The 18,904-nt window shown below is 47.4% G+C and overlaps 1 protein-coding gene across 1 annotated transcript; it reads right to left on the reverse strand.

Annotated features, from left to right (window-relative positions):
* Positions 1-15,115: 15,115 nt before the first annotated feature.
* Positions 15,116-18,445, reverse strand: LOC128750907 (transcription factor Sox-9-like). Its single transcript, XM_053851534.1, has 3 exons — positions 17,627-18,445; positions 17,307-17,554; positions 15,116-16,901 (listed from the first exon to the last, which is right to left on the reverse strand). The coding sequence occupies exons 1-3, from the start codon at positions 18,055-18,057 to the stop codon at positions 16,174-16,176; spliced, it is 1,407 nt and encodes a 468-aa protein (XP_053707509.1). The 5' UTR covers positions 18,058-18,445; the 3' UTR covers positions 15,116-16,173.
* Between the last annotated feature and the right edge of the window lie 459 nt (positions 18,446-18,904).

The following is an 18,904-nucleotide window of genomic DNA, read 5'->3' on the forward strand; positions in this document are numbered from 1 at the left end:
CAACGCTGACCTGAAAGTGAAAGATTGATCCACTTAAGCAAGATCTGGAACAATGGCCTTACAGCAAACATCAGATTCTGTCTGCCAGATAATCCGTGTCCCCTTTCACTGCATTAACCACTACCTGATGTGAGACAGGGCTTTAAGTAGATAACCAGGGGACATATCTGCTCAATCTTAATCTAATAATTCCCATTTGGGTATATGTAAATGAGGGGGTTTGTTCAAGTGTCTAACATGTAGCAAACATGAACCATGTGTTTCCTTCTTTGTCTGTAAATGCAGTCAGATGTTGTTGGGGTAGCCCCAAGGAGAGGATACTCCTCAACCCAGATCTCCTGTACGCTGTCCCCCCTGCCCCAGATCCAGTTGGTCCCCAAAGGAAGCCACAGCCTCCTCCTGCCCAGTGGAGCTTTGTTTCCTGGAATATTCCTCCACAGTCATAAAAAGATGGTTTGTTTGTGGTCACAGACGGGGTGACTAGAACAACCGCGAGACCAAACATAGAATACGGGTGGAAGGTGGACCGGAGCAGCCAAAAGGCAGATGAAAACCACAGTTGCAGAAGAAGACTAATAAGAAATAGATGTGAATTTACATAGTCCAAATGCTCCCTCGGTGGGAGACTCACCGCCTGGAACTTTAAAGGTGACAATGAGCGAAGAGAGCATGGGCTGCAAGTCTTAATAATAATCATGGCTTTGCACTCTGTCTAGACGAGGGACGGTTACACCGGGAGAGTGTTTGGGCACAGGGGGGCGACCACTGCTGGAATGGGTGAGTAAAGTGAGCATTCTATTGAGGTCTTAGTTTGGCTAATCTCTCCCATGTGACAGCACGGCCAGATTTGCTGCCATGGAATGCCACAGGCTGTTGTGCTATGGACAAAAAGAGACAGAGGCTTAAGCTGCAGGGGGGCAACACTCTGTGGTCCTGGAGAGCAGCGCAACTTTGCCATAAGGAAAAAAAAAATTCTCAGGGTTTTTGCTCCGCCCCTGCCTCACTGTCCTCCAATCGTCCACCGACTGCAACCGCATACATGACTCGGAGGGAGCAGACGTGCTTCGGAGAGGGTCTTGCGTAAACAGTCTTGCGCCCGATCTGTGCCACTGAGTCTGGGTCAAACAAGGGCACCCAGTCTGTCCTGGATCACTTTCAATTTCAGTGAGCATCAAACAAAGCAGTTGCATTGACTCTTCAGGTACATCTTTTTGCTGAGCTAAGCACTATTCGGATTAGTTTGGAAGTCACTTCAGCACTGGACGTCTGAAATAGTTGTGAATGTCAGTGAGACCACCATCATGGGAGGAGTCAGTCCGTCGCTGTCTCCTCCTGCCATTGCTTCATGTGCGTGCCACACTACTTCCTGATACTGCAGCTAAACAAATCTATTACGTCGGCAAGAATTTCCGCGGTTTTTAAAAACGCCTCACAACCGCATCATTTGGCAAGACGTTTGAAAGTAAGCCGTTGAGAATTTTCTGCTTGGCTGTTTGAGGTCTAAAGGGACACTGGTCGCAAACTCTTGATGTCAACGATGAAATGATGTCACCGATTTTTCACCATATAGTGCAGTTCTGGCCTTTATTATTTTTGCAATGCATTTGTATCCTGGATGCTGGTTGGCCAAGTGATGTAGCATCTTCAATTCCCAGCTGTGATCCAGCTACAGCTAGTGGCGGATCTGACGCAGATGAAGGGAGAGCGTAGGAAAGTTTTACGTGAACATGGCGAGGGTTTTGGAAGGTTTAAAGTAGATCCAAATAATACAATGATCATCAGGTTTCGACAATATTCAAGGGGATTCTGCCTTTTTGAGCAAATGTCTCAATTACATTTCAAGGTCAAGATGGTTATTTCATTGAATGTATACAGTTATATATATAGGGATCGACAAAAACAGCTGATGCTTAAGTTCCGACAACACACTAGCTAAATTTCAGTGTAACCTAAGACTAAACAGAGTTCCTGGAAAGCAGCCCGCCTCTGTTCATCTCAGTTTTAACTCAGTGTTCTTGAGCTGACTTTCACTTTCTGAAGCTGATCTTGGGGGTGGGGGGCGACTGTGCCCACAAAAGGCTTGAACTACCTGTGTCACAGACTCAGAGGATCAACCTCAATCCCCTTCAAACCCGCCCAGCTCCGCGCAGACCCGCCAAATCCCCCGGAGCCCTAGATCTCCAGTCTGGAATGGACGTGAGAAGCCTCGGCGACTCCACCCCTTCTCCTCTGTCCAACGCTTTAATTAAAGAAATCATCAGGATTTGCATCACAATGGAGGCCGGGGCTGGTACCATTAGCGGCCCGTTTGCCATCAGAGGTCCCATGAAAATGTAACATCACCTAAGCCCTCCTTCAGTGATTCTCAGCTCAGCCATGGGCAGGCTGAAGGAGCAGGCTCCAACTCTGAGTTGGTTTAGTCTTTTGTGTGGGACGTATGAGGCCTGCGAAGCTGGTGCCACCAAATCCTCTTGAGAGGAGGCTAAGTGGAGGAGCCGAGGTGAGAGCGGAGTAAACAGCGCGATGGAGAGGATGGAAGAGGAGGTTGCTAAGGAAGCTTTACCAATCGGGGCCAGACCCCTCCCCGCTTGGCCTTCCTCCGCCCCATTTCCCTCCCCCCTCCGCTGTCCCGGGCCACAATAGGCTGAGCATCTTTTGTGACATTAACGGTTTGTAGGAGCAAGAGAACAATGTATGAGAAGTGAGGAGCGCGGGGTTCCCACACACAGGACCGATATGTCCTCACACCCCCTCCAGCTCCCCCAAACATGGCAACTTACACACAGCTGATCGTGCCCCACCTCCCCACTGTGCCCCCCTTTCAACACACTTTCCTCCGCATGCGTGTACAAACAACCCCGACAAAGCAAACAGCCACAAGCACGTAAATATACATCGCTGGTGCGACACAGATATTTGCTCATGTTTAATGCATGACTGGGAATTTATGACATCGGCGTGTTGATAGAGACGCTTCAAAGCGTGCGCACATGTAATTCAATTGCCTGGTGAGGTTGTGGAGCGGCAGGGAAAATCCTTTTGTTGGCTCTGGGATCTTGATTAATTTGTGCTGTCATATGTGGGAAGGGTCTGTCGAGGGGTGTGGGGTGGGAATGCCACTTATCTACTCGTGCTTCTGTCACTCCGGAACATATACTTCTCGCTCTCAAACTGAAACAGAACAAGAAGGCTTTTTCGACTTGGAGCTCAAGAACGGCAACTTGAAGATGCAGTGTCAACAATTTGGGCGGAATGTTGCGTTATTAAGTTTAGAAAACTCCAAAATATGCTGAACTTTCAGCTCATTTGCTGCAGCTCTAACTGGAACACTGTTGGATCTCCTTGTTTTCCAATGTACCCAGACAAATTGAATCAGATATAGCACAACGTTTGCTATGTTAAAGTGAAACTAAGCTACCTTCTCGTCATGAAAAAACTGCCTTCCAAACTTGACTCATGAGGTTACGGGACTATAAACTGTGGATTAAACCAGCGATTTTAAACCCTTATTTGCCTCAAAGAAGAGGGTGTGAGACTCTGGGAAATAAGTTCAGTTGGTCACCAAATGTTTCACTGGAAACTCTGCCATATTTACTGATTATGAACAGTAAATAAGCATAAGTTTATTACCAGTTAATATGTGCTCCTCAGTATAAAGCGTGAAGAAAATCTCTACTACAATTTGCCTCTGCCGAACGACGTTCATAAACCCGAGCTGCCATCTGCGTACTTTGCGCGCAGGAGTCTGAAGTGTGTCCCCGTCTTGCTGTCAAAATGTCAATGTGGTCATGGTGTGTAAAACGTGCACTCGCCCCTCCCTTTCCTGGTTATCGCCCCCCGCCTCCCCTTCATCATCCAATCTAGCCGTGTGTGGCGCCCAGTGGATTCCCACACTCCACTGCTCTTGTGCTGTCAGGCCCAATCAGAGGCCGGATCTGTATTGATTTTCAGGCACCTGTGCCAGGCGCCTTGCTGCTCGGAGAACTCCCCGCTCCCTTCATCCTCCGCTCTCCCTTCCTGCCCACCGTTTCTGGGGCTGCACAGTATGCAGCGCAGTTCATTTGTCACCATTTGTCAGTGTTTAGCCGGGCAGTGATGTGAGGAGGGGGGGGAGGGAAGGGAGGAGGTGGTGAGGCCTGGCCCTGTGGAGATAAACCCACAAAACTTTCGAAGAAACTTGATGCATTTCACCTCATTTTTCTTTTAAATCATCAGGATATTTTTTACCATATTAATACGTTTCTGATCAACCCACGTTGGATTTTAAAAAGTTTCAAGTTTAGTTTTTATTTATTATTTATTATTGCACTTCACCTGTTTGCTTTGAGCATGTGTATAAAATACTAAATCACGTGCCATATTAAACTATGCCATTTCAATAATAATAATTTTTGCCTCATTCATAATTATTGTGATATTATTAAGGTGCATTCATGAAGGCTTCTCTGAACACCATTCTCCTTCTTGTGCATTTTGATGATACCAGGATGGTATCACTATATTAAGTGACAGTAAAAGTTGTCCACACTACCTTGTTCCCGTAAAAAAACTTGCGATTTCGAATGTAAATCAATCCCCACTTACCTGTTGTTACTCGCCTGAAGGCGCCGAACCGTGAATTGTGATTTACGATGAGTGTGTTTGCAAGTACTGGTGTCAATAAAAGTGCCAGATTATGTACCTAGGATGAAGGAGGAGGTAACATGAGATCTACAGTACAGCCACTGCAAAAATGACGCTTCCGTTCAGACCATTGTTAGTATTATTATTATTATTATTATTGAACATGTTTACATTCATTATTGCCGACCTTGCTGTTTTTGGAGTCAACTATTGGGACTCATTTACTCATAAAATACCTCTGCCCACAAGATTATCTGATAATCTTGAAGTATAATCTTATATGCAAGATGCAAACAGCCTGAACATCAGGACCAGTCTTATTTAAGCCTTTATCTGTATGAGCTATCTCTGTTGTTTTTTTGTTTCAGTCGTTGAAAAGAGTAGCGGATTATTTCTGGTGGTCTAAAGAGCCAAGTCTCTGTGTGTCTCTGCTCCACATCGTTCATCGTCCAAGCAAAAGAAGTTTCTCTTCTTAATTTTCCAGAATTCAAAGTGATCCAAGTGCACTTCTCATTGTGCCAGTGTGGCGCTGCCACCAAGTCCACTTTCAACTCACACTTTGCCTGTCTCCTCTATTTACCTGGTGGGATCAGAGTCTGGCTGTGTGCCGCGCTTTCCAAAGTCACCATAACTTGATTTGATCTTCGACAGGGGACTATTGAGTTGCACCAGCAAACCTCTAGATTGCCTCCGGACTGTATTTATTCGCGCGGAGAGTGAGTCGGCTTCATGTCCTTGTTTGTTTTCCTTAATAACCAGAGACTTTTTAAGAATGTCAAGGGCTGGATGTCATTAGCGGGGTGCGGCCGGTCCCCAGTGAGACACAGCCTTAGTTCAGCTTACTCACTTCCAACACTGAGTCAACAGAGACGGGGCAGTTTTCCACCGTCACAGCGCCCATCACTGAGCCCGAATCCTGCAGCGAGTCAGTGAGGACTGACAGAGGTGCCCCAGCAGGAGAGGCGATACCAGTGTCCTGCCAGGGATTTGCTTTCAGTTCGGGGGAAGTGGTTATTTAAGAAGAACCCCTTCCTAAACATCCACATTGGGGTGAATACTCAGAGGGTAACCTGATGTTTCAATCTGACAACCACCGGGGTTTTCTTGTTTCGCTCCGCATCAGCCTGATGACGCTTTCGAAATACTCGTACGCATTTTTAATTCTCTCCCGAGAGGATGCCGGGGTTTAGCTTGGCAACTCTTCCTGAGAGACTTCCACCTCGCGAAAATTATCTGTCCCGTCCAAGGCTGCCGAAGAGCTCGGATTCTGCGAGGAAGTGCCGCGAATATGACACCCCGATATTTTCTTAAAATGTGCCCGGGTAAACAAAGTCTTTTGATACACGCTCCTCACACATGGTCCTTTTCAGACGGGGCCAGAGAAAATGTGTTGACTTGGCCTTGACTTCAGGTGCCGCGGACAATTATGGAAATATGACAAGCGTTAATCTGTAACAGCGCTCGGTGTGTGTCTAAGTGGTGGTGTGCGGATGAATGAGAAAATGGGGTGTTTTTGGCAGGTTGCGGCTCCGCTGGTGCCACTGTGCGCGCTGCGTTAATGGAGCTCCAGCGGGGGGTGTCGGGATTGCGCAAGCGTCTTTGGTCTGCTCTCCTGAGCGCCTGCACAGCCGGAGACAAGGAACACATCTTTGGAAAGGTAAACACGAACTGACCATTCCTGGGTCCATATGGAAGAGATCATTTCGGGAGAGAGCGGCTTGTCATAGAGGGGCCATGGGACCAGATCTGCCTCCCACAGAAGCCATCCCTCAGCACCTCTCCACTCGGGAACCGGACAAACCTTCCCAGTCCAACAGAAAAATGTCAATGGTTTTCAGGCTCCGACACATTCAGCACTTCTCTGTCCTGAGGCATAAAGGTTAATGAGCGGCAGTGTAATTACTGTGATGAGGACTTGTTTCCTCCCATCATGGATGACTAGTTCAGGATTAACTCATTACCCCCTGTCCTGATCCTGCAATTAGGCCTTGCTCCACAATTAAGTCGGCATGTTCCGCCCGGCTGCTCTCTAGACACAGCCGTGGTTGCCAGCGCATCCTCGCTGCTCGCTCTTATCTGGAGCGGCCGCGGCAGCTCCGCCGGCCTGACGGCGGCGACAGCCATTGTTTCTCTTGGGTGGATTGGATCGATGAGTCTGATGCGACGGCAGAAGCGCGTCGACACGCACGCCCAAGCACAGATGTCGGGGACGTGGGCTGCTGTCAGTAACATTTTGGGGTCGTCCAGATGTCTGTCAGGGTGGCCTGGGGAACAATGATGCCCATCTGGAGGCAGCTCCTCCTGGGTCTGGACTCAGTGATGGATGGAGGGGTCTTGGTTGGACGTCCAGCTGAGCCTGCCACAACTCACTCAATCAATCACCCCCCGCCACCCTCCAACCAGGACACAGGTCAAGGGTTCTGTCAAGGCAGGTTCAACTCCTCTTCTCTGGACTACATGCCACCGAATTCGCTAAGCGTGTCTTTATTCCGACACTTGTCGGAATCCATGGAGCAACTGGAACATAGAGGATACTGGAACAGGCAGGAAGATGAACCCCTGTTAGAAGCAGCACTCGTACTTTGAAAGGCGGTTGGATTGAAGAACAAAGCCTAAATCCTCACGGACTTTAATGTGACGGCTTCACGATCTATTATCTTGTCGAGATCTCCAAGCAGACAAAGCAGTGAAAGGCACCAACTGACCGTCTTGATAGATCCAATCTCCTCCTCTGTGATTGATGAGGTTCAGGACGGATTCTCAAACCCTCCAGAGACGCCTCTTGTCAAGAGACGTCTCACATTACTGGCAGTCAGCGTGAGTGCTTGAGACGTGCGCACGGCCTAATAGGCATCACAAGAGTTCGGGGAATTCATGTTGTCAAACAGCGCGGCAATAAAAGTGTCTGCCGATTCTTCCGTGCCGGAGCGGTGCCTGAAGCCAGGGGACCAATGGGAAGCCTTCCTCCCTCTGACTCACTTGGCCCACCTTGGCACTTGTCAGTCATAATGACAAATGACGACGCTTGATGAAACAGAGAGGTTACATCATCACTTCCCTAATGAGGCGGCTCCCAGCAGGAGGGGGACGCAGAGAGAGGCAGCGAGGACAGAAACCAGGACACAATGGAGGAGAGATGGATGGGCCGAGGAATCCCTCCACTTTTACAGCATCGTTGGCAAACTGCGTGAGCTGCTTTCTGCAGCTCAACATCCCCTTGTAGCAAGTCAAAATTTTCCTTACCACCGTTTATTTAAATGTATTTTTGCCAACACAGCATTCCGAAATAGATAAGTAGTATAATCGGAAAACATTGCATTTTCTTTTGGAACTCACTCTGCATAGTATTTACTTTTGCATTTGTTGTCATTTTCTTCTCTATTAGTTCAGCTACATTCCTCCTTCCAAGGTGGAGATTTTTCTTTTTTTAATATATTTTATGGCTTCTAACTCCTCTCCACCCGCTTCTGAACCCCTGCCATGCGCTCCCTTCCTCTGACGTGTCGAGCAGTTTCACTATTTTTACGGTTTTCTGTCAGTGTGGGACTCTCAAAAACACAATACGATGTGGTTGCAAAAAGGAACGCTGAAAAATTTGCAACATAATTTTACATGTAGTCGCAAGAACAACCTTTGCTGTCTTTGAAAAGTGAGTTGTGATATTTCATTGTGTTGCTTTATACATTTAAACTTTGCTTTTATATATATATATATATATATAGTCAATGAAAAAGAGATGTCCAGATGAAACAGCTCTACTGAGGCCTCACGACTCAGCCATATTGAATGATAAAGAGAATTACCGGCACAGCAGCAGTGGCCCTCTGAGCAGGAGATGAGCTGCCTGCAGGAGCTCTGGGAACACACAGTAGCATTCGAACTTCCCAGAGACGGGAAATGTGTTTGACATACGCTCAGCTCGTACGGCCACGGAGGCCTGAACAGCAGGATACGATTAATGACCGCCAAATAAGATGGCTACAACATGGCTTCCCTCACCCCCAACTTGCCGCTGTCATATTTCATGGACTCGCCTGCTCACTGGTGTTTGCGCGTTTGTCTGGGAAGGGGCCCTTTTATCCTCCTTTTTTGTTGTCTCTCCCTCTCTCTCTCTCTTTCTCTCTGTCCTTCTCTGTTGATACGGGTCATTGATATGCAGCAGCACATTCCTGAATCTTACAGGAAGGACTTTTCTCATGGCTACAGCGGAATACTTTGGCAGATTATTTCCAAGGGTACAGGTTCTTCTTACAGTTTATGTGAGTGTTGCCCCAGCAACAGATTAATTTGCAGCGCCAAATGCTGCAAACATATTGTGGCCGAATGCTTTTCCTAAGAGCTTTGGGGGTCAGTGCTTTAGACGGCTGCAGGGGAAGGGATGTCCAGGGGCGGAGATGGCAGGAAGAAGGACAGGAAAACCTTAACAAGGTGTCAAACTGTCCCATCGGGCCTTTGCACGTATAGTTGAGCCTGCGCTGTGATGTTTGTTGACACGTTGGGGAGAGAATTCTGAAGGTTTCACAGCGATCATAAATCAGAGTTGGCCCAAGTTTCCCAGGCTCGCCAATATCTGCTGACTTTTTTGGGGTCCTGCAAGGGTCTCAAGTCCACTGGCTTTAAGGGGGAAATCTGGGTGGTTGCCTCTTTTTTTTTTGTCATAAAGAAAGTGAATTATCGGGTTGCTTTGACGTCATACAGGAGACTGTTTCATTTCATCCAGGCTGCGTTCCAGTCGTCACTTCAGTCAGTCTTGCTAGGATCTTTTCATAATTTATTTCAAGAATATGGTCTCAAAATGTAGAGGTCTTTTTGGCTTTAAAAAGCAAATAAAACAATGTTAGATTTCAAATCTATTCAGAACTCTCAGTTTCAACTTTAGGAAAAGTAAGATTAAATCATAAATTCTGGCTTAAAAACTTAATTCTTAAAGTAGTCAAAAGCTAGATTCTCTCGGTATCTTGAGCGTATTTAACAGGACAGCAAGTGGAAATCATAAATGCCAAGAATACGTGTGGATTGTTCCTCAAAATGGACCCAAAAAAATAGAATTCAATGAAAGGCAGATGCATGTTTGTGCTCATTCTTCGGTCAGTAATTAACATGGACTCTGATATCAGATTCTGTTGAAGCCACTTTTTCCTCTCAATAAACGTCTCGCCAGGGCATCAACATCTGCTCCTGCCTTTCTAACGTCTCCCTGGAATTTCGCAGGCCACTACAGAAAGTGACCTGAGAGGGACGAGAAGACTGGCCACTGATTTATGGATTCTCCGCACAGCTCTGCTTAGAAATTCAAATTTCTCCTTTCTATCATCCACATTAGGCACATTCCGCTCCCTCGCTGTCTATTTCCCAGACAAGCGACGGCTTCCTCCGGCGTGTGACCTGTCAGAGAGGTCAGCGTCTCCTTCTCTCAGTCGCCTGTTTAATGCGTCTAACATGTGGCGGACTTCATCACCACGCACTCACCGCGCACACCTGTTTCTTCCAGCTGCGTCCACTGCCGCGAGGCATTCTGGGACGTGAGCCTTTCTTTCCATGTTCCTAATCCCTGCCTGGATAAGGGGAGGCTGAACCTGTTTTGAATATTGGGACCAGGTACATCTGTGAAATCAGGAGGAGTTTTCCACCTTCTGCTCGACTGCAGCTGGCGTCTGTAAAAGGTAGTTTTGCCTAAAAATAGTTGCTCCGCACAGTTCTCCTGTGGAGAAGTGCTGATGCTTCAGGAGCGCAGTGGACGGCCCGCAGTGAAAATCCCCCCGAGCGGCTCCTGCTAGAACTGAAACAATTAATGGAGGAAAGTTCAGTATATTTGGGGAACGTGTGACATTGTTGTGTCTCTCCATCGTCGCGAGAGCCGACGGGGTTCGACCTCATACTTCAGAGGTGTCAAACTCAATCACGCGGCAGAGGAAAATGTAAGTGCTGAGCCAAACATGATGAACATTTATTGAGTTTGAAACTGACTTCGACTGTTGTGCCTCAAACATGGCCGCTATGACTCTTTGTGTCTGTGGAGTAGCAGTCTGTCTGGGGATTTAGCGCGTTTCACTCGATAATTGTCGCATCAACCCTTGATGGAAGTTTAAAAATCTGAGCTCTGGTTTATCTGAACACTGTTTATTTGCAGTGACATTTGAAGACGAGTGGAAGAGGACATGATCGTAGTGGTTTCTGGAATTCAAGAATCATTGAGGGACTCTGAAGGACCTGATGGGCTCAGCAGCTCTGGCAGCGTCCAGATCTTTTTTTTTCGCTTTTATTGTATCGCAACAGTAGTTAAAAGGCTACAAGTCTGTCCCTCTGATCCAGCATGTTGATGTTCCACTACGTGGCTAGAAACCAACGACTACTTGGTCCAAGTAAGTTAAGCATGAACGTAGGTCACATCGATGGCTCTGGAAGGCTTGTGAGTCATTACAAAAAAGTCCAACCCTTTCTCATGCCCAAAGCGTCAAATAGCAACTCTTGTCTAGTGACTTTGGCGTCCTATGTTGATGCAGAGGGCAGCCGTCGGCGTTGCATGTTGAAACGTTGCACGTTCCAATTACGTATTACTCATCATGTCTATTGGTATGTATAGCACCTGATGTGGAACGCGCTGGAACAACTGCCTCAATTGACGCATCAATATGCAGCGCTGACGTCTTCGTAGGACACGAAAGTCACGAGACGTGAGCCTCTATTTGATGCCTTGAGAGTGAGAACACGTTGGTTTGCCCATGACCTCATCATCACACATTACGTTAAACAACCAACTCTCACTCAGGAGAACAGACCGTGTTCGTACCTTACGCTTGTTTGTTCCTGCGTCACCCCTCACGATAGTTTTCAACCAAGATGGCCAATGATGACGTTGTGCTTTAGATCCGTGATTCTTAACCATAGGGCAGGGGCCCAAGGTTGGGCCGCGAGCACCTCCCAGAGGGCCGCTAAAAGATTTTTTTGTTTTACACCATGGGGCCGCAAGACGCTCAGTTTTAATACATTAGCCACGTATGGTGGCAGTAGTGTGTCTCTGAATTGACTTGACAGCTGCAAATCTGTGAGAGTTACGATGGAGAAGTTCTTGAAAAGAAAAAATGATAAAGAAAGTGATGTCGTCCCCCAACAGTAAAAACTGTTCATGTTGGCACCTGTTGAAGCAGTTTTGAAAATAATTTTAAATCAAACATATTATTTTTATTTTATGATATTTAGACATTTTTTTGTTATATTTATTTTATTCTGAATTTTATTCTGTTTTTTTTCAATTTTCTCAACCATTTGCATCAGTGGTATTTTTTCCTGTTTGTATTCAGTAAATTTGATGAATATGACTTGCACCTGCTTATTCTGCTGGTTGGACTTTTCGATCACAAATAAATATCTTTGCGATGATCACATGCGCGTCATTTTCGTGCCGCTAAGTAACAAATCAAGGCGTGTTTTCTGTTTTCAGTAAACAAAGACGCGCTAGTGTGATAGCAACATGGGATAAAACGGTCTTTTACATCCTTTGGCGTCATGTTCGGACTGAAGAGTGTGGCGGCGTAACACAACGAGAAGCCAGTTTTCTTTTATATAAACGCTTTTAGATTTGCAGTTTTACCGAGGATAAATGTGCTGCGAACACCTGAAGGTACCGCACTGCAATCAGCTCCCTCCTGAGCCGCCAGACCCTGGAGGCGCTGCTCAATTTTCTGTGTAGAACCTCTGCGTGGAGGAAATGAGGCTGGTGAAGACCTCATTGACCGTGAGACATTCTGCCCATATTTCACTAAGCTCAAGTCCCCGAGGACCAGGCCGCAGAGACGAACCGTGTCCGAGCACACAGAGGGGAGGAGGCGGAGCCTAGGAGGAGGCGCAAACATGTCTGTGTTTCACGTTTACTTATGGAGGGGTTTTTTTTTCTCCGTAATGAATTTGATAGCCAAGTCCCTCAGGAATTTACATTCGGCCCTGAACTTCACTTCAGTGGAGGCATGAACTTATTTGAACAGGAGATGAAGTGCTGCTGGTTGTCCCGCGGCTGGAATGGACAAACAGAGATACTGACATGCAAAGCAGAGGCCCACGTACTGTAGCGCGCAGGCTCGCCCGCCCTGGCAAACACGGTGGACAATTATCACCCGAGGAAGCAAACGGACCCAAATCTCTGTTTTAAATTTGGCAGCCTAATAAACAGTAGGACGCACGTGGGACTTTTAATGGCCGTCTTTGGTTATTCTTTACATAGCTGTGGTTTGTAGTGAAAACAAAAAGGGTCCCCGACTCGTTTTAACCTGCGAGATAGCATCTCCGTGTATGTAGCCGCCGCACATGTGTCAGCAGGAATATGAACATATGAGAAGGGCTGACTTGACAAAAGTGTTGGGGAAAATGGTCTGCATCCGTGGGCAGGTTACTGGGGATACTACAGTGGCAAAACGCTTCTTTGCTTACAACTTTAGCATCTTAAAAGTGCTAATATTACTGTGTATATTGATGCTAATATACCCTAAACCTCTCATATCAGTCATGAAGCACGTGACTGGCCGTGTTTTGTGTTCCTCCGAACCCTCACCTTCCGTCCGAGCGGCAGCTCTTCAGGCCTCAGACACACTTAATGGGATTATGGTAATATAATTTTGTGCCGCTGACCTCGGGTGGGTGCCAGGTTTCTTCCACATCCTCAGACAAAGACAGGCAGCGCACCAAGGCCTCCAGCAGGCCGGACCGCCTCTGCCTCTTGGCACAGGCCGACATCCTCAAGGGGCGGCTCCATCCTGGGAAATAACCTCAAGCTCTGACTCCCATCCAATAAAAAAAAAAAGAAAAACAGAAAATTTCCGAGGATTTAGTTTGAACTTTTTAAATCAGATTCCTGAGGTGAATATTTGCCTCGACATGAGGGCAGTTGCCGTGGAAACGAGCTTGGTGTTTGTCCAGTGATGGAGTTAAAGAATGAAAATACATTTTATTGATTTTTTTTTTTTTATTGAAAATGAAAGTTAAACAAGAGCTTTTTTCTTACGTGTGCAGTGGATTTTATTTTGCTTCCCTTTCTTCTCTTCTTCCTCCTGCTTTGAGAGAGACCACCCATTGGGCTCGGAGGGGGCAGACGTCTCCGTGGAATAATAATGGGGTCGTCCTGGGAAAATTGCCCATGGAAAGGCCTGTCTGAAGAAAAAGAAAGGGAAAAATTGGTCTTGTTTCCGATCCCTCTTGGTAACATTCATCAGGGTCCCTCTGTTCAGAAGGGAAAAGACCCGTCCCGGCGGCGGGGTCACCGTGTCCGGGAGCCCGTGCGCCTGGGTGAAGGCTTCCAGACGTTTGCTGTATGACTGTATTGGCCAAGAAAATTCATCACTATTTAATCAGGTCGGCTTGAGCAGCCCAAGCGTGTGATTACGTTCGGGGAGACTCCTAGGGAAAGACTCCGCAGATGACTCAGTCACAGACCAAGAAGGGAAAGCCTCAAACAATGACATCACTTCCTGACATCACAGCAAGATTCTGATGAAACACAGTGAAAGACGTTTTCAGTGTCTCGTGTTTATCTTGAGTTAGAATATCTATATCTTGTATGTATTCTATATATATATATATATATATATATATATATATATATATATATAACATGTAAGTAGCAGTGTTGCTGTGGCGTGAAAATGTCTGCACTTGAGTCACTTGTGGCTGCAGCCTTGGTCTAAACTCCAGGTGAAGACACAACATGTTGCCCTGAAGATCTTTATCGTGTGTCAGTCTACATGCTCAAGTAATGGGGAAGCCTTATGAACAGGTTTAAATAACTTCGCTATCAGAAAATGGCTCCTCTCTGTTGAGTGGCAATAATCTGAAGAGCTCACCCTGATGTCGCTGGATCGATTCTTACTACAAGGCTTTTGTTGTTTTTTGGTCATTTTATAAGAGAACAAAATAAGAACAAATAAGATCACACTGTCATTTCACTCGTGACACTTTTTTCTCCTATTTCAATATTTTTATTTTTCATATTCTTTCTTTCTTTAATATCTTAACTGACCAATAATCTGGTAAAATAAGGTAACATCCATTCATGTCCCAATATTTGGAGGGGGTTTCACCTTTATAAATATATGTGTTTTTAATCTACAAATTAAAGAACAAACTGTATTATTTCTAGAAATATTACAAAATATTTTTTAGTCATGGCATCTAACCTAGCTTCCACTGATAGTATCAATACTAATATGCATATTTAATTTAAAAGCAAAGAAACTTCAACCCAGACTGTATCACTTCTTCCTTTTTATCTTCGGTGAAAGTGAATCATTCTTTATGAAATAAGGCTGCTGTAACTATCATTTTACGTTGGGTTTGTTTTGCTAGAAATGATAGCGCTACTCATAAAATTATAAACAGCACGTCACAGATCTGTTGAGCCATATAAAATCAAAAGGATGACATCATCCATGGTTTTATCGGTCATAAATCTTGATGACTGAAAGGGAAACTCGTGCAGCAGAATGAGAAATCCAAACAGCAGGAGTACACTGACTTTTCTTTTTATTGCAAACAATATAATACAAAAGATAAGCTTTTAAGACAACGCCAGCTTTACCTAAAGAAAACTGCATTAGGAAAAGGACAAAACTAACAATACAGAATATAAAATGAGGAGCTTTTTTTTAAAAAAAAGTATCCAGTCTAATCCAGCAGATTCTCAAAAATAAAAAAAACAGCTTCCGTATCCATTAATTCGTTTGTTAATTCCAGTAATTATAAGTCACCTGTACAAAACGAAGATCATCAAAAGAAGCGTACGGAAACATTTACAAACGATAAATTAAAACAGCTAAACAACGGGCTGATCTCAGTTAGCTGCGGTTGAATTCCAAAACAAAGATAGTTAATTTTCAAATAAAATTAATGCTAAAGAATAAATTAAGAAAACGTTAGGACGAAGAATGTGGCTGTGTGGGGGTCAAAGGTCACTTCCCACTAGCAGGAAGTCAATGCTGTGATTTCCACACTGTGGTACCATCTGATGGAGCGTCGGCGGCTCCACAGGCACCAGTGGTATGAAGGCAGAACTCCAGAACAAAAGTCAGCTAGCAACACAGTAAGGCCCCTCGGAGAGTTACATGGCACCTGAAGTAGCGTTCACAACACCAAGAATCATCGAGCGGCTCCGACCCCAACCTGCTTAGTCCCTGCATCTGCATTGTCAGAATCACACTTAAATATTTACAGCACGAAGGCGAGAGCAGGCGATGATAAGGCGGCAGTGTCGGTAAACGGCTTCCTACTTCCTGTACAAACAACGTAAGGCCACTGAGGAAGTTAAAACCTTCGATCCTGACAGAGAGAATGACACTGAGGAGAGCGGAACACATACACAGTACATACTAAAATATTTATGACCAGTTCGTCCTCACAGAGGATTATTTTTTTCTGAAACGTTATATCTAAAAAAATATAATCACAATAATTCCAACCGATACAAAAGGCACTGTCGTGAGCCAATCCTGGGATATATTCTCAGTACTAGAAAAGAGTTCTGTTGGCGAAGCTGCTGCACAGTCTGTGGGGAGGGGGGTCAGTGTCTCAGGGCCGGGACAGTTGTGTGTAAATGGGCTGCTCCCAGTGCTGTGGACTGTGGGTCTGCGGCACCGACGGCACTCCGCTGGTGTCGGCGATGGGGGTGTACATGGGCCTCTGGGTCGGGCTCGGGTAGCTGAAGGTGGAGTAGAGGCCGGAGCCCTGGCCGGCGGCGTGGCTGTAGTAGGAGTTGGCACCGCCTTGGTGCTCTGAATAGTCATACTGTGCCCTGGTGATGGAGGGGTAGGACGCGCCGCTGTAGTGCTGCAGGCTGAAAGAGCCGTAGGCGACGTGCTGGGGGGAGCCCTGCTGCTCGCTGTAGTGGCTGGGACTCAGCTGCTCTGTCTTGATCTGGGTGGTTCTCTGCTGCTCGGCGCCCAGGGTGGTCAGAGAGTGCTGCTGTTTGGACATCCAGGCGTGGGCCGCGGCGCCGGTGACATGGCTGGAGCCGCCGGTGCCATAGCTGCCGGTGTACCCGGCCTGACCCGCCGCCGCCACTGCCCCGGCATGGCTGTGCGGGGGCAGGTACTGGTCGAACTCGTCGACGTCGAAGCTGCCCATGTTGGAGATGACCTCGCTGCTCAGCTCGCTAATGTCCACGGCGCCAAAGTCGATGTTGAGCTGGCGGCTGGTGCCCTCCTGCATGGGCCGACCCTCGCGCTTCAGGTCCGACTTGCTCGAGGGGAGGTCGGTCTTGGGTGTCGTCGGAGGGGTTGGGGGACCCTGGGACTGGCCTGTTGAAAGAAAAGCCTTTGTTAGCATCCACTGAGAAATGTGTCACTCAGACAGCAATGTCACTCCCTGCAGACAGGGGGCGTCGTAACCCGTTTTCACTGTAAACTCAGCATATTTGGCAAAGCCAGACGAGAGAAGTAATTACAGTGCAGTCTACTACACTATTGGTAAATGTCTGGACTCCGATTAGTTTGAAAATAAAAACTTCAAAGAGAAGTTTCATTGGAAGCATGGACTGTGTGAGTCACGGGGAACAGTTGGCTGCAGCCTGCACGTAAATGCCAGGCGCGGGTGGAGCAGACAGGTGTGTGTGTGTTTGCGCGGCGGCTAATCATTAGTTATCCCGAGCTACACTTTCATCGGCCTGGGATCAGTGAGGTGCAGACTGAGACGGGCTCCGGTACCTGAGTGCTCTCCCGGGGAGTGCATCTCCCCCATGCTGGAGGCGGGCGAGTCCGCCTGCTGGAGCGCCTTGAAGATGGCGTTGGGGGAGATGTGCGTCTGCTCCCCGTCCTCGGACTCGCTCTGTCCGTTCTTGACAGACTTCCTCCGCCTGGGCTGGTACTTGTAGTCCGGGTGGTCTTTCTTGTGCTGCACCCTCAGGCGCTCCGCTTCCTCCACGAAGGGCCGTTTCTCCACCTCATTCAGCAGCCTGTTGAGTCAAGAAACGCACCGTTAATACGTGACGCGCGGGGAGCCGTGCGCGGCGAGGCGCGACACACACCTCCAGAGTTTGCCCAGAGTCTTGCTCAGCTCCGCGTTGTGCAGGTGCGGGTACTGGTCCGCGAGCTTCCTGCGCGCCGCCTGAGCCCAGACCATGAAGGCGTTCATGGGTCGCTTGACGTGAGGCTTGCTCTTGCTGGAACCGTTCACGCGCACCGGCATCGGCACGAGCGTCCAGTCGTAGCCCTTCAGCACCTGCGACACCGCGTCACGGATACACACCGGGAACTTCTCCTCCTCCTCGCCGTCCTTCTTGTAGTCGGCGCCCAGCAGGAGGTGGTTGTCGGAGGGCCGGGTGTTCTCGGTGTCGGAGCCGGAGCCGGAGTGACACGGCGACCCGGCCGAGTCCTCGGACATGCTGGGACTCGGAGCGTCGGAGTGACACCTTTCCTGTTCTTCTGTCATCTTCAGGTACGGGTCGAGGAGATTCATGCGAGCAACGTGTTCAGGAGAAAAACGAGAATCCGTCTAAATCCAAATGGACCGTCCGCGAGCGCACACCAAACTCCTAGCCGAAGTGTCTCGAGGCTCCTCGGCGAGGTCAGTGGTGCAGCTAGAAGTTGTCTCTCGGAGGAGTGGGAGAGAGTCTGGAGGCTCGGCGCGCGCGAGGATTTATGTTTGACGGCGTGGAGGTGACGATTGGGGGAGAGTGGCGGTGGGCGGAGTCTAAGCGAGCTCCAGTCTGCTCGGGAGGAACCACCTTCAGGTTTCACTTCTCTCCGCTCACGTTCGCCTCAAACCTTCCGTTAAAACGACACTCGACTCACTGCTGTTTCGACCTAGTCACAAACACATTCTATCGTCTCCGGGCTTCGCTTGTTTCACGCGACTGAAAGACAAGTTTGAAACCATCCGCCTCACTCGTAGTTGGAGTCTGGATCAGCAGGAGCGGTTTGTGTTTCACAGGGACCCGTCAAGTGTGCAGCATGTCGATCCTGCCGCGGCCGATAGGGGGCGACAAGAGTCCAGCAACCGGGAAGTCCCTTTATCATCGACAACCTCGCTGCTCAGTGCCACTGAAGGACTCGCTGAACTGTTGTGAACTTAGAATCCAGACTGTAACTTCACTCTAATGTTGTGTGACAAACACCTCGAACCCTTTTGTGACTGTATTCACTTACAGCAACATTTTTTGAGATTAAATTACAGAAGTTTACTGAACAATATGAATAATATTTAATATCACTATAACTACTTCTATTTCTGTTTATTACACGATTCAGTAACGCGTTAATACATGTATTGGTCAAAAAAATATGTTATTACATTTCATTTTTTG

The sequence above is a fragment of the Synchiropus splendidus genome, chromosome 19 (genome assembly GCF_027744825.2).
Source record: "Synchiropus splendidus isolate RoL2022-P1 chromosome 19, RoL_Sspl_1.0, whole genome shotgun sequence".
Taxonomy (NCBI): domain Eukaryota; kingdom Metazoa; phylum Chordata; class Actinopteri; order Syngnathiformes; family Callionymidae; genus Synchiropus; species Synchiropus splendidus.